Source organism: Tympanuchus pallidicinctus, unplaced genomic scaffold (assembly GCF_026119805.1).
Source record: "Tympanuchus pallidicinctus isolate F22 unplaced genomic scaffold, pur_lepc_1.0 scaffold22, whole genome shotgun sequence".
NCBI lineage: Eukaryota > Metazoa > Chordata > Aves > Galliformes > Phasianidae > Tympanuchus > Tympanuchus pallidicinctus.
This window is the reverse complement of record NW_026294739.1, coordinates 4,911,243-4,925,480: the sequence shown is the minus strand read 5'-3', so window position 1 is coordinate 4,925,480 and position 14,238 is coordinate 4,911,243. Positions and strand designations below refer to the sequence as shown.

Sequence of the window (14,238 nt, the reverse complement as noted above, 5' to 3'; positions counted from 1 at the left end):
GAGTCACTCCAGGACTTTCTGCTGCCTGCCGTGAGGTGGGGAGGGGGTACCTCCGTGCCGACGTCCTACTCCGTGATGTGAGGCACAGGCATGCTCAGTAGCTGGTGCCTACCCCTCCTCTCTCAGCAACGGTGCCTACAACGCTGAGAGACCGCCGGCAGCCGGAGCGGGGCCGGAAAGCCATCTTTACGGGAGCGGAGGCAGCGGCGGTCGGGAGCCATGTGAGTGCCCGCGGCCGCCAGCGGAGAGCAGAGCCGGGCTCTCCCGCGGCCGCCGGTGGGCTCGGTGCCTGCGGGGCGGGAGGGGGCCGGGGCGAGCCGGTGTCTGGAGCCGCCGCAGCCCTTGTGGGTGGCACCCGCGCGGCCGCCGGCTCCGGGGCTCGGGGCTGGGCGGACGCGAGCCGGGCGGCGGAGCGCGGGCTGGGGCTGCGAGCGCTGTGCGCGTAGCCGGCAGGCAGCGGGGAGCTAACTCGGGTGAACAGTCGAAACGCTGGGCCGGGATCCTCAACAGGTGCAGGGCTGTTGAACGGTCTGAGTCACTCAGCGGCGCTGAGCCACGGCTGCCGAGTCCTGTTTATTTTCGCCGTTTGATGAAACGCTCTCTCAAATAGTCGCTGGCTGATCCGCTCAGCCGCGCCGCACCCACGACCAGGGGCCCCTGTCTGCACGGCTCGGTGATTTATCTGTTGCTTCTCGTTTGTATCCCTTTAAATCTCTTCCAAATCTTTCAGTTCAGCGTTAACAAAAGCAATGCTCTCTGCTAGACAGCGATGAAGCCTCCAAAGTCAATTCTTAAATCAGAACCGTGCTTAGTTAAGTAGAAATTGATCGGAACTGTGTTCATTCACAAAAAAAATCTGGTGCCTAAACGCACGATTTTACTATCGTCTCAATTCATTGCTCGTTCACAGTCACTCCTAAGGGACAGCTGGAGAAGATGTCTAAAACAATCTCAGGGAGTGCTACACAGCAGAAAGGAGTATGGGGGCTGGAAAGCTGTGGACTTGGGTGGTGGTGGTGGGAGATCTTGGGCTCGGCTGATTCATAGAAGAAGTGGAAACAGCCTTGAGTCTACAAGCACACATTTTGGATTGTTGGCTTTTTTCTTAATGCTCTCTTAGACAATAAGCTTTTATCCATGTTGCCTGAAAGGTTTTCAAGGCAGGGTGCTTCTAAAGGAAATCCTTTATGTAAACACTGAACTTGATCTGGCGAAAAGCTGGTTCACTGTAAGCTTCTGTTGCCTAGTTGTGTTTATATCAAGAGGCAGATGATGACGTCAAATACTTTTGTTTGTATGTGAGCTGTTCTTCAGTGATTAATACAAGTGCTTGCTGTTGTGGCGTTACACAATTGAAACTGTTCCAACATGAAGCAATAACTTGGATAACGTTTGTCTTAACCCATGTATATTTCAGTCTTGGGGTATTTAATGTGGTGCTCATGGGGCTTTGTAAATAAAAGCAGAAAAAGTGAGGTGATGCTAGTAGAACTGGGTTGTGCTTCCATAAGGGACTTGTATCAAATTCTGACAGGAGTTAGATGGAAAAGAGAAAGCAGTTTTTGTCTATTTTGACAATAATGTTTCAGTTTGATAACTGAAACAAATAAGCTGCTCGTAATTGGCAGCATCACTGTCAGCTGGCTTCTGTTTCATTGCCAGGTATTGATATGAAGACTTTTTTGTTTTGTTTTGGGAACATCTGCAAGAATATCATGTCCCAGTGGCTTCTGAGTTAGTGATGAACATGAGAGATAAATGTGCACTTAGCAATGGACTTGTAGCCGCAGCAACTTTTGTACTTCACAGGACCATAACAGCTAACTGCTAGTGGCAATTAGAGGTTCTCTCTGCTGTTACTCCTACAGAATGTTGCAAACATGGACACGTTTCCTCCATGTGTGTGTGGATGTGCATTTGAGATAGGATGCTGTGTCTTCAGCTGGTGTGAAGTAGCATCATTAGTTTTTTAAAGTGAGGGCAGTGAGGCCCTGGTGCAGGTTGCCCAGAGAGGTGCGTGCTCCATTCCTGGACACATTCAAAGTCAGGCTGGACCAGGCTCTGAGCATCCTGATCTGGCTGTAGGTTCATTGCAGGCGAGTTGGACTACATGGCTTTTAAGGGTGCCTTCTAACTCAAACTGTGATTCAGTACAGAACTCTTCCACTGGGTTGTGGGTATACAGCTGTGCTCCCAGAGTACTTTCCCAGTTTTCAAAGACTCAGTGAGTCCTTGAAACTGAACCAAGGAGGCTCAGTGAGTTTCTGAACCAGAGGGAGCTTCTTTGTATTTTATGATTCTCAGTGGATTTTGCTGTTATTCTTTCATGAAGGTGTCCAGTTGCTCCATTGGCTGTGTGCAGTAGCAAAGAGCTCCACAACTGAGCTGTGCAGGCTGTGAAAATTGCTTCCTGTTGGTTTTGAGCTAGCAGGTATCAGTTTCACTCTGATCTCCTACTCTGACATTGGAAATCAGTGAACAATGTTCACCACTTCCTCTGTGGCTCATGATCGTGCACTCCAGCTACCTGCACTGCTTTACATCAGGTGAGAATCTGTCCCTGTGGTTTCTGTAGCAGTGGGCAGAATCCAGGGCAGGTGACACACATTCAGCTAACAGGCATCTTTCTCTTTGGTGAAGGCAGAGGGGAAGAAGTTGTGGCATAAAAAGGTTGAATAAAAGAAGAGGGATATAAAAGGGATCTACAGTGAGAATAAAGAAGAGTTGGACCTTGCCCAGTGTAGCTGGAAGGGTTGTTCCAGATGTAAGGAGAAGACAAAAATCTGGTTGGAAGAGATAGGAGGAGCAGTGAAGAGAGAAGAGTAGTCAAAAATGATGCTCAGATCTGAGGTGCTTATAGGCATTGTTTAGCTCTGGAGAATAAACTAACAGCAGCAGGTAAGGTGCATGGTTTTGTTTCTTTTACAGTGGTCTCATCTCAGTAGGTAATCATATCTAATAGAAGCTTATGGCATCATGTCATCTGCTGTTTACAGATAGGTCAGTGACCAGACAGCAGGGTGCCTTTGATTGCATTAGTCCAACATAAGCTCTATTTCAGGGTACTACTTTTTGAGACAAGCAGCAAAATAAAGCACCTGGCTCTCCCCAGGGCAGGCCTGCATCACTAGATCTCATTCCTAGGGCAGCAGTTTCTAAAATAAATGAATAAAATCATGCTTGCTTCGAAGCAGCAAGGAGAAGATCCTAGATGAGGCGGCTGGGATTAAAATGCTTCTACCAATGGTAATGAGTATGTTCTGGTAGAATTTCTGTTCAGTTCTTCTGAAAGGAGTGGCATGACTATCTCCTGCTGTAAGGAGAGTTGTACTTAGCCCTCCTTCTGTGGACATAATTTTATGGAACTCAGCAAAATCTCTCTACCACGCCACTCCTTCATACTGAGCAGCAGAGCCAAACCAATTTAGTGCAGCTCTCTTTGTGATCCCAATCCACTGCGTGGGGCATTCAGTGGGCTGCAAAGTGAGTATGCCCAGTGTTTGTCCTAGGAAATTATAGATGGGATGAATTTTGTAAGTGTGGCAGCACCTCCATACTGGTGTCTGCATTCCCCTAGAAACCAAAAGAGCTCTGGAAATCCATGGTGGCAGGAAGATTTTGGTCCCCTGTACTCTCGAGCTTTTGCATCTTATGGTCAGGTGCCTCAGAATCAGAGAAGCTAGATTGTTTTGGTATTTTCACATACATATAATTCTCTGTGCAGTGAGTCAAAGGGTATAATGGTTTTGAGGGTCCTGTAGTATTGATTCATGCAGAGTTCTTCGTGTGCAGCAGTAGGAATAAATGCTTCCAACTCATGTTAGACGTTGTTCCTGTTGCATGCACTTGCATTTTGATATAAGGGTGTCCCAAACGGGTTGCAAGTCTTTTGGATATTTAGATGATGAGTGATTGAAAGTGTGGAAATCAAACTGAATGTTGTCTTGAGGACCTCTGTGAAGGATTAAATACCAGCATGGAGACAATTGAAAATTATCTGTGATAAGTACAGGCATAGTGAATATTTTTCACAACAAACGTTCTTGAAAATAGGCTAAGTAGGCTAATATGAGTAGGTGAAACCCAAACACATTCAATTCAGTGATCCCTTTCCTTGGAATGTGTCTGAGTTGACCTGCAGGTGGTTTGTGTAGATAGCTGCAGCAGCAGAATAATTTATAGGATACTTGAAGTGGTTTTATTAGAAGCTGAACTAGTCTGCCAGAGGAGCATTTCTCCTTTTTAAATGCTTTTTACTCAATTAAGATATTGCTGAAAAATGGATATTTAGAGCACCAGGCAAATCCATGTTTTGTACGCAGGTATGTACTGCTCCCAGCAGGAACTGGCGTAGATCAGGAAAAGAGCTTGGTATTAAGTGTCCTTTTTCCCTTCATTTCACTGCCCTTCAGCCAGGATGCATGGTAGATTCTCACTGACAGCTTTAGCAAAATGTTTATGGTGCCCTGGAAGGGGCAGTACAGACTGTCCCAAATAAGTACAAATGACTGAACAGCTCATCTTAGGCAATTATGACTTACAGAGAATATCCTCTCACCTGCGTCATTCAGTGCTGTGTACTGTCATTGCTCATGGCCATTACCAGGAATTAACTATGATGGCGTTTTTTAATGATGCAATTGCTTTTTCTCTGTCTGGACTTAACCCCTCTAAACTCATTTCCTTTATCCACTCAGCTGTCAGCAAATGATTGCAAGGTGGGTTTTTTGCTGTTCAGTTATGGAAAATCTTATGTTTTCTTAAAAGGTGGTAACTCATTGAAATAGATCTGTCTATACTTTTGCAAGTGTTTTGTCAGTTTGAATTACATTGTAGATGAAATAATTAGAGTGGAAGTTTCTGACCAAATGATCTGAAATACCTAAGCAAGTACCTTGATCTCTTCAGGTACAAAATTTAGTGACAAGTATACAGGGGAAAAAAAAAAAAAGTCTTCTATTTCAGAGTAAATCAGAGAGAAATTTCTGAAGTGGCAACTCACATCTGCTGGACTCAGTATCACAAGGTCACCTGAAAGGATGATTTTTCAGAACATTAGAACTATTATTTCAACTTCAGTATTTTTTGTTGGTTTGTTTTTCAGTGGTATTTAAATGTAAATCAGTAATCATGTTGAAACCAAGTGTTGGCACCACATATTTATACATCAGAGCTGGGAATTTGCCTGTGTTTTGGAAGCACCAAGTAGCTGACCATTTGTATTTGTGAGGATTCAGTGCCATGAACTTTAGCTCTAGATTTTGTTATTATACAATATGGCAAACAGCCTGTGGGATTGAGAAAGCTTTGCAAGAAGTCAGAGAATTAGAATTGATGGGCAGTGGGAATACACCAGAGGCTGTGATGTGTCCTTGGTCTGGAGTTAAGTAGGAGAGGAAGTATCCACAGTTTACAAACTCCTTACATGATCGACGAAAGAACTGAAGAGAGTATTTCCTGGCAATCCACAGTGATGAGTGTTGTACTGAACTGCTCTTAGTACGTAATACCAGATATGCTGGTTTTCTTTTAAGATGTTCCTATCAGATCAAGGTGGATATTTATAGGACTGAACTTCAAAATTTTAATTGGAGAATGAAATTGAGAACTTGAACGGCATTAAAAGTGCAGTCATTGCAGGGAAAAGGGTTTTTTTATTTCACGTTTCTGCATGTGGGGAAATATTTTACAGAGTTATGAAACAGACTTCTTTGCATTCTTTGAAATGAAGCTGCAAGTTTTGGTTTTTAAATAACCTTTTAAAGCACTGTTACGTGTACGTTTGGGAACGTTGTATGGAGAACTGTTTTTAGAGATATTAAAATATCTGACCAGAAGATGTCCTGAGCAACCTGGTCTTGTGGGCCCTGTTTTTAGCTGGACAGAATGACCTCCCCTTCCAACCTCAGGCCTTCCGTGATTCTGTTTGAAAACATCTCTCACAAATGAATATGTTGAAGGTAAACATTTGACTGTTTCCAAGCGTTCGAGTTTTCAACTTTTTCATCTGCTATGGATGGAAATTTCAGGTTGAGGGTTAGAAGATGGATTTTGTTGTGTTTCACTAAATTTTAAATTTCTGTAGAATGGATAAGTTGTCCCAGCAATAATATAATAGAATAATTATATTATTAATTAATAAAAAAAAAACAGAAACAAGGCTGTACCTAAATGGGACAGCAGAGTCAAATACAAAAGAATTAGACCAAAGGTTACGCATTACAACTTAGTAGATCTTTCATGCTTTCTTTAATAAATAAAAAAAAGAAAGCAGATCACTGGAATGCATTATTAAATTTGGCTTGAATTCAAGTGCTCGTATTCCTCCCAGAGTACAAAATCCAGATTCCCTGCAAGCAGGCTTCCTCATTTTTCATATTCAATGCAGTCTTCTCTAACTTGCTGTCTGCCTCTATCTCTCTAAACCAGCTCTTGCAAAAGCTTGGTAGAATTTGGTAGAGGGGGAAAACTCTCATTCTGTTCCTTTGTAAGTAGTGTCTCAGTAGACTGCATGTTTAGTAAAATCATACATGCTCATATCCAGTTAGGATGTCTAAATCCATAACAGAGGAAAAGCAAATCTCACTGTCACATGCAGCAGGCTGGTTTTAGGTAAGGTTGCCAAGACCTTATTGGTTATGACCCACAAGGTATGGCTTTTGCAGTTCAGGTCCTTTACTTTTCTACCCGCTGATTTATTTAGCACTGTGTTGGCTGTTAAGCTAGTACAATGACTGTGCGTGGTGGTAGTCTTGCTTCAAGGAATGGCTGTGGAAGGGACCCACAAGGATCATCAAGGTCAATCCCTGCCTCCACTCAGAACCACTCGAAATCCAAACCCTATGTCTGAAAGCAGTGGCCAAGTGCTCATTGAACTCCAGCAGTTCAGGGTCGTGACCCTGGGGAGCCTGTGCTGTGCCCAGCAACCCTATCAGCAAAGAACCTCTTCCTAACACCAACTCAACTGTCTCCTGATGCAGCTCCATGCCATTCCCTCGAGTCCTGTCACTGGAAAGTCACACAGGAGCTTCATGGGCACGCTCAGCAGATAGTGCTCCTTACATCCATGCTGGCAGTTCTTTTTGACTGTCAAAAGCAGGAGAGATCTTTAGCCTAATATCTTCCCTGTCTACTCAGACCTTCTCCATCAGTCTAGAGTTCATGTATTTCAGAAGTGGAGATAAGGAGTGGGTCTTCCCAGCGAGCCTTGTGTACTGAAGTTCTTGCTGGAATTCATCTCTGAATCATCAGAGCAGTAAGCCCAAAGTATCGAGCTCTGCATAAGTGGGAATCTGCAAAGGAAAGGACTTAGGAATTGGCTCCATGAGCTTCTCAGCATCTTCTCCACACCAAGGATACCAGTTTTGAGGAGGCAGAATTTCTGTAATGGGCTCATTGCCGATTTAGACCTGAGTCAGGCGATGCACTGACTTTCTGTATACATTTAGGTCCTGGCAAAGTTTCCCTAGAAACAATGAAAATCACTAATCATCCTTGAGCTCACTTGCTGTCTTCTCCAGGAGGTTAATGGTTAGAAATTACATTTGTTCATTTGCGTTCACATACAAAAATAGCTCCTCTTTAATGTGCTGGTGAATCTGGCCTTACTCAGGGCCTTAATTATGGTGAGCTGCAGTAAGGCAAAGGGCACTGCTGCTTGAAAACACAAACTTATCTACTGTCATCCTCCAGCTGTTGGCACAGATTATTGCATGGAAGGGTTCCTATAACGTGTTTTAGTGTTTAGGTGTTTTGTGCATAATTTTTGGAGTTTAGAAAGGAGTTCTAATACTAAACATCTCTTACTGCTCTGATCCTCAACAATGCTTATAAAGGGAAAAAAACAAAACCTCTCTCTCATTTAGGTCGATCTGTGGAAAAGCTTTTTGAATTCTGGTTAGATTTGCTGATAGCTGCTGAATGTTCCCCTTTCTCTTTTCTTCATGTGTCTCCAATAGTATCAATTTCCAGTGTGTGCACAGAGGATAGATGCACCTGATAGCTGTGACAATTCAGATAGGGAAAGGGGGAGGGAAGCAAAGAAACAAAGAGCTTTAATCAATAACAGCAAAAGGAGGGTTGTGACCTAATCCTGGAAAGTGTAGAGCGCTTTGTGCTATCACTGAGCAGCTAAAATGTTTGGCAACTTTGTGTACCTGAAACATCCTCAGTGGGATCAAACCTTTCAAAACTGTTGACATAAGATATCTAGACTTGTCTATTTGCAAAAATGCAAGGATTCCTAAATAGGCTTCAGATTGAGCATCAGTAAGCAAAACTCTGGCAAGATGACTTTGCATCCCTTGTAAAGGGTGGGAGTGGTGAATACTGTAGGCTTGATTTCCGAGGATTGTTTTTGGCCAAATACTTGTATTTGCAGGTGACAGAATTGTGTATAAATATGGCTGGTTTTGTTTTCCACCACAGATGTGCCAAATGGCAGAAGAATCTTTCCGGAAGACTTTGGCTTTCTAGTTGTTTCTCACACTTCTAAAGCAGCCTGAGATGCAGTGATTGCTTGTAGACCATCAGCTTATGTGAGAATTTCAAAGTAGAATCCTCTGAGCTGGTGTCAGTGTTGTAGCTGGGAGCCTTTCTGCTGATTGGGATCTAGGGAGAGCTCAGCCTGAGAGCGGGTACTGCCAGGATGAATCAGCAGTTATCTTCCTGGAAGTTATCGACAGTCTGTACATCCCGTGTGTTTAGCAGAAATCCCACCAGACTATAAATGACTGCTTCTGAAACATTTGACTTCTTTCCAGCAAGGAGTGGTACAGTCATTCCCTGACAGCTGTGATACCTTCTCCCACACATCCACGAAGATCACACGGTGATGTTTTTTCAGCAGTTTTGTTGACTAGATGATATACATACAGAAATATTTCAAGTCACTGAACGTTTTCTTTGCACTGAACGAATTCTCCTAAGAAGACTAGAAGGGAAGGAAAAGGCAGAATATATCACGTCATGGCATCTTGACACTAAGCTGCACATTTTGCATGTCATTTCCCAACTGCTTAGTGTACATGAAGCAATATGATCTATTTTATTTTATCTTTAAATAACGTCTGTGTATCTAGAGTAGTGAAGCTGAAGCTGAGACCCCTGCAGTACCGATTCACTGCCCTTGCTCTGACCTTGTTCTGACAATCAGTTTTATCCAGTTAACTCTAAGGAGGGTAAGTGGATTTGATTTTAAGTTCTGTGCAGAGACTGAAAAGTTTTAGCAGTAGAATGAGCTCCTAACTGTAACCATAACTGACAGGTACTTTCTTGTTCAACTCCCATCTGGCAAAGCCAGTTATGAACTGTACAAGCTGATACTGTTTTCACTGCTGGCTTCCAGAAAGCTGGTTGCTGAGGACCTTCTTCGGTATAGTTTTAGAAGTAAAGCCTCTTCTCAGTCCTGAGCCCATTCTCCCCACTGTTATCTCATGAGGAGTCAGGGTAGTGACATATACTGTGAAGAACGAAGGGACTTTGACTTAGAATAAAGCAACAGTTCCAGAATCAGGCATTAAGGGAAGGAAATGCATTAGTTTAATGTGTCAGATAAGGAGTGTGGATGAATCAAGAGGTGGTCTGCACCTTGGGAAAGGAAATACTGTTCTTAGGGAGAAGAGCAGAGCTTCGCATCCATTAGAACTGTGACTGTACAAGAGGTATCAAGATTCTGGAGAGACTTGCAGTAGTTTTGGAGAAAATGGTGCTTCTTGTAACAAGTACTCCAGGCACTATAAGGCACTGAATGGTTGCTAGTACTAAAGCCCTTTAGAAGATGAGCTGCTAACCAGCAGGGGAAAAAGGAGTCCCAGAGATCAGATCAGCATAGGAAGTTAAATCTGAAATCCTTGGAGGATTCTCACTGGCTCTATGTCATATCGCTATACAGTTCTGTACAAATTAGCTTCACCCTGAGATGCTGCAGCAGCACAGCATAACTTGATGGAAAGCATTAAAAAATGTAGAAAAAATGTAGCTCAGAAGGTTGCTCCCTATGAATTAAGCATTACATGCTCTGCTGAGGGAATCTGAAAAATCTCCAAATATTGTAAAAGCGTTTAACAAGTTAACTAGTAACTAGCCAAATGTTAAAACTGCATTTCATTTGTTACATTAAGTGTGGTGATACTGCTTGTGTCTGGTTTTGTTCTGTCATTGTTTGTTTATAGGAGTGAATCTGGTTGACAGTAAAGGAAGCTGTTCCCCATCCAACCTGATTGGAGTAGTTGTGCTTTGGTGTCTGGATATATGTGACCACTTGCAAAACGTTGGGTTGAAAAGATCTTCTGAAAGGCTTATGTTTATTTCTGTAACTTCTACTTTGAAATTGATGGTCATTGCATTGTAAGTAACAACAGAGAACGTTTGATAAATATTTCTTCATATCTTTAAAAAAAATTGACATCTGGGACCTACGGTGAAATAAGTTGCAATAAATGAGGAATGCCTCTCATTTGAGAGGTAGTAGAGAAGTATTGTGAGTACTGGGCAAGGATAGCAACGCAGTAAATGTATGGGGAAGAGGAGACGAATATAGGTGTTCACACTTGCAGCTTGCTATGCCAAACAAACATTCTGTCTCTTGACAGCACCAGTCACGTAACAGTCCCTGGCAGCCAGGTGTCTTAGGCAGTGACTCATACACTGAATACAGTTCTCTGTTGTTTCACTGCAGATGGTCTAACTTGAAATGTGCCTGCCCTGAATCTTCTCCGTGGTGAATGCGACTTGTCTGTCAATGTTTGAGACCTCTCCCTTCCTGAGGCTGCTTCATTTTGATTTATCAACCTCTGAGCATCAGCTACACCTCCAAGGGATGGAGGGCTCCTAGCCTAACTTCCCCTGGATATGGCCTTCCTCTGAGTTTGTGCTGTGATAGCAGCAGTGTGTTTCTGGGCTCTAACAGCAGAAATATACCTAACAGGCAGCCAGTGGTGGTAGGAAACAGGACTGCTGTAATTCCGTCAAATAAACAAAGGGAATCCCTCTGCTCTGAGCTACAATTTCCTCTAATTCGGTCCAAGTAGAGTAGTCTGCGTTTATTGATCTGGGCTTTCTTATTGAGAGAATAAACTCAGCAAAGTTGGCTTCTTTCTTTCATGCGGGACAAGACTGATTGCAGGCTGAAGTCAGAAGAAAATTCACTTGGAGTATTTGAAGAATTAAGATGAGGGCCTTGACTCTTTTTTTTTTTTAAGCCAAGCAGAACTTCTGAATTTCAGAAAGACCTTCATATGTTTTTTTCCTCTGCCAATCTCTAATTTGTAAATTCTTATCTTGGGTTCAGTTCAGAAAAAATCAGAATCATTAAAGTGGAGGCTACTTCTTTTACTTTAATTTCCTACATCAGACAGCAGCATTGTGGATGCCTTGGTGTTTGCAGAAATGCAAGGCATGTGATTGTTGAAAAGATCAACAGCCCAGTCCTGTCACTTAAGGAAGACTTAAAATTTCAGGTTTTCTCTTTCCCAAACTCTTTTCATAAGTATTAGAACTAACTCTAGATGTTGTTGTTATGTACATGCAGATGTAGAGAGATGGTCATGCTGAGCCATTCTTTCCCAGTTCCTAGTTAAAGGGCTTTTTGGACAAAAGTTGATGAGCTTTGTTTGTACTGTATGTGTACACTGAGAATATAGTGAAGAGGAATAGGGAAATGTATCACATTCCTTCATTTTCAGCAGGACAAAGATCCTATGTTATATTCAGGCAGGAAGAATTACTGAGGCAATACCATCACTTCTGTTGCTAACCCATGTCTGTCAATGAGCGGGGCTGAATTGGGGTCATGTGCCTTTGAGATGGAGTAGATTGTTTCTGCTTTATTTTTACTATGCATACAGATAGACTGAGCAAAGAAAATCTAAGGATAGACTGGAATGTAGAATGTGAACAAGCACAACTCATTGCTACATTAGGCATCACACTGTCTCAGTGTATTACACACAGAAGGAAATCAGTGCTGTCTCAGTCCTTCTGTCTTCAAAATGGAAAAAAAGAAAGGAAGATATTGTAGTTGGTTCTGCATTCCCTTAAGAAAAAGACTCAAGGATTATATTTAGTTAACATAGTTCTAAGTGCCCCCAAATTACTAAGAATTCCTTATTGTTACTGCCAAAATCAAGTTCTTCTGGAAAAGTAAAACCTTCCAGAGAAAATAATGTGCTTTGTATTTCCATGTACCACATAGATTTTATATAGAACCGCTCTTCAGATGAACACAAAGAATGAACACTCAAAGATCATAAGCAAATAAGTTGGCCTTTCAAGAATTGAGAGAAGATCTTAATACTCCGAGAGAAGCGTGAGATTTCTGGGTGAGAAGATATTCAGAACTGGAACAAACATTTCTGGCTAGGAGCATGAAGTTTTCTTTTTCAAATTGCGCATGTTTTTTAGTGGCAGCTGTTTTGTGCAAATGAGTGTGGTGGACACCCAGTTTAGATGTTTCCATGATGCTATGCAAGGGCTATCCTCTGCATATGGATGCTGTGATGCAAAGCATGCTTTTCTTAACAGCTCAGTGTTTTGTTCTGTTTGGAAATAAAATCCTGAGAGGCTGATGTTTTTGCATGTGCATGAATAAACGGGCTGCTTTGTGATAGGCAATTTGTTTTAATTGTTTGTTTTTCAGACTATCTAAAACTGAAAAGTTAGCTGTTGGATGGTACTGGAAAGAGCTTCCTCTTTTGGGAGCCTCATCTCAGTTCACTGAGGTGGTGTTTGTCCCAGTTCAGGTAATCCAGGTTTCTTCCCAGTAGTGCTTTTCTCTATGTTGGATGTGTTATTGGTGCTTATCTTTTTATCTGCTCCTTACTGCAAGTTTATAGGTATCCTGTATGGCAAGCTTGTAAGCATCCTTGTTGCTTGTTTGATAAGAAAACACTAACAAATATTTTGTCATTTGTCTATAGCATCAGAGAAATAGAGAGTAGAGTTTATATTTGTCCCAGAGCTTTAATAATCTCTTTCCTTTGCTGCTGATGTGCTCCAAATTTGTCTCACAGAACTGAGTTGGTGTGAGACTGTGTCTCTGTCACAACGTTCCAGAAATGGACACATTTTCTAAGAAGTTGAAACTTCTACCTTCTTTCTGAGGTTTTGTTTTTGTTGTTGTTGTTTTTTTTTTTCTCTCAAGGTACCTGGAAATAAAGCAGTCTGCAGCTACTTTTGCTCACTGTTTGTCTAGGATGATGGCTTCAGGGTGATGACTTTTGTTACTCACGATTTTCTGTAACTCCTACAAGCATGCCGGGTGCTTGGTGATGCATCTGTTAATAAACACTAGTTTAATAATAGAGGAGCAGTAGGTTGCAATAGCGTGGTGCTGGTAGGAGGAGATACCCAGTAAGGCTCGTATATGGGGAAAGTGGGTTAGTGGGGTAAAACAGTTAATTCTGCCTTGCTCTTTTTTGCCTCTTTCCTCACCTTTGGTCTGTGACTACCTTTGAGTATCTTTGCTCTCCCTCAGCTGCTCTGCTTCAACGAACCTTTCGTTGAGTGTTTGCTCCAGCAGTGTGTGCGTAATGTCTTCCAGATTTTTCATCAGAGACCACATTCACCTTTTGTCATCAGGAATAAACCTGTCAGTCTCACTTCTAAATTGAAATTTGATTTCTTAAATGTTAATAAATTAAAAAGAAAAAAAGAGAAGAAGAAAAAGGGAAGAAGAAAAAAGCAGTCATGCTGTGACGTGAAGAGAATATAAGCTATGGGCTGGGGAGAATGGGGAGAATATCTTCTCTTTCTGTCTTTGAAGAGAGAAAATAAATTCCCTATGGAAAGATCAAAGCACATAAAGTTAATGGATTAACGTTTAAAAAAAAAATACCTGAAGGAAATAATAGGTTTCAACATAAAAGAGGAAAATAGACCAGTGTTTTTTGCTGGAGATACAGTTAGATGGCTAGCTAAATACCTGAGATTATATGTTGTAGCTTTTTGTAGCTAGAGCTCTCTGAGTGGGAGTAGAGATTTCTTTCCTCATGCTTCGCCCAGACTCCACTTACGTGGTGTCAACATAGCCTGTGGGTTGTAATCCTCCTCTGCAGCAGCATTCTGTGCTGCTGGACTACAGACTAATGCATCCTGTAATGCAACCAGACCCTCTTAGGCTGACTGTGTGTAGTAACTCTTAAAGTCACTTCAGCAGCCTGATAAGGTCCTGCTAGAGTACAAAATACCTAGAGTTTATGAAAGGGGAAAAGAGAGAAACCCTCCTCATGAATCAGGGAA

General features: G+C 42.2%; 1 protein-coding gene and 1 long non-coding RNA gene across 3 annotated transcripts in view; one reads left to right on the top strand and one right to left on the bottom strand.

The window, feature by feature from the left end:
- The first annotated feature begins 1 nt into the window (after window position 1).
- LOC128082642 (vesicle-associated membrane protein 2-like) overlaps window positions 2–14,238 on the top strand; it is a 37,247-nt gene continuing 23,010 nt past the window's right edge. Inside the window, exon 1 of one of the 2 annotated variants that reach the window (XM_052686982.1) lies at window positions 2–221. In XM_052686982.1, coding sequence (XP_052542942.1) covers window positions 220–221 — 2 coding nt within the window. In that variant the 5' untranslated portion in view covers window positions 2–219. The remainder of the gene's footprint in view (window positions 222–14,238) is intronic. The other variant, XM_052686983.1, reaches the window with a different exon arrangement.
- LOC128082644 (uncharacterized) overlaps window positions 5,517–14,238 on the bottom strand; it is a 53,497-nt gene continuing 44,775 nt past the window's right edge. The window contains exon 4 of the long non-coding RNA XR_008207761.1: window positions 5,517–8,932. This is a non-coding gene — a long non-coding RNA (uncharacterized LOC128082644). The remainder of the gene's footprint in view (window positions 8,933–14,238) is intronic.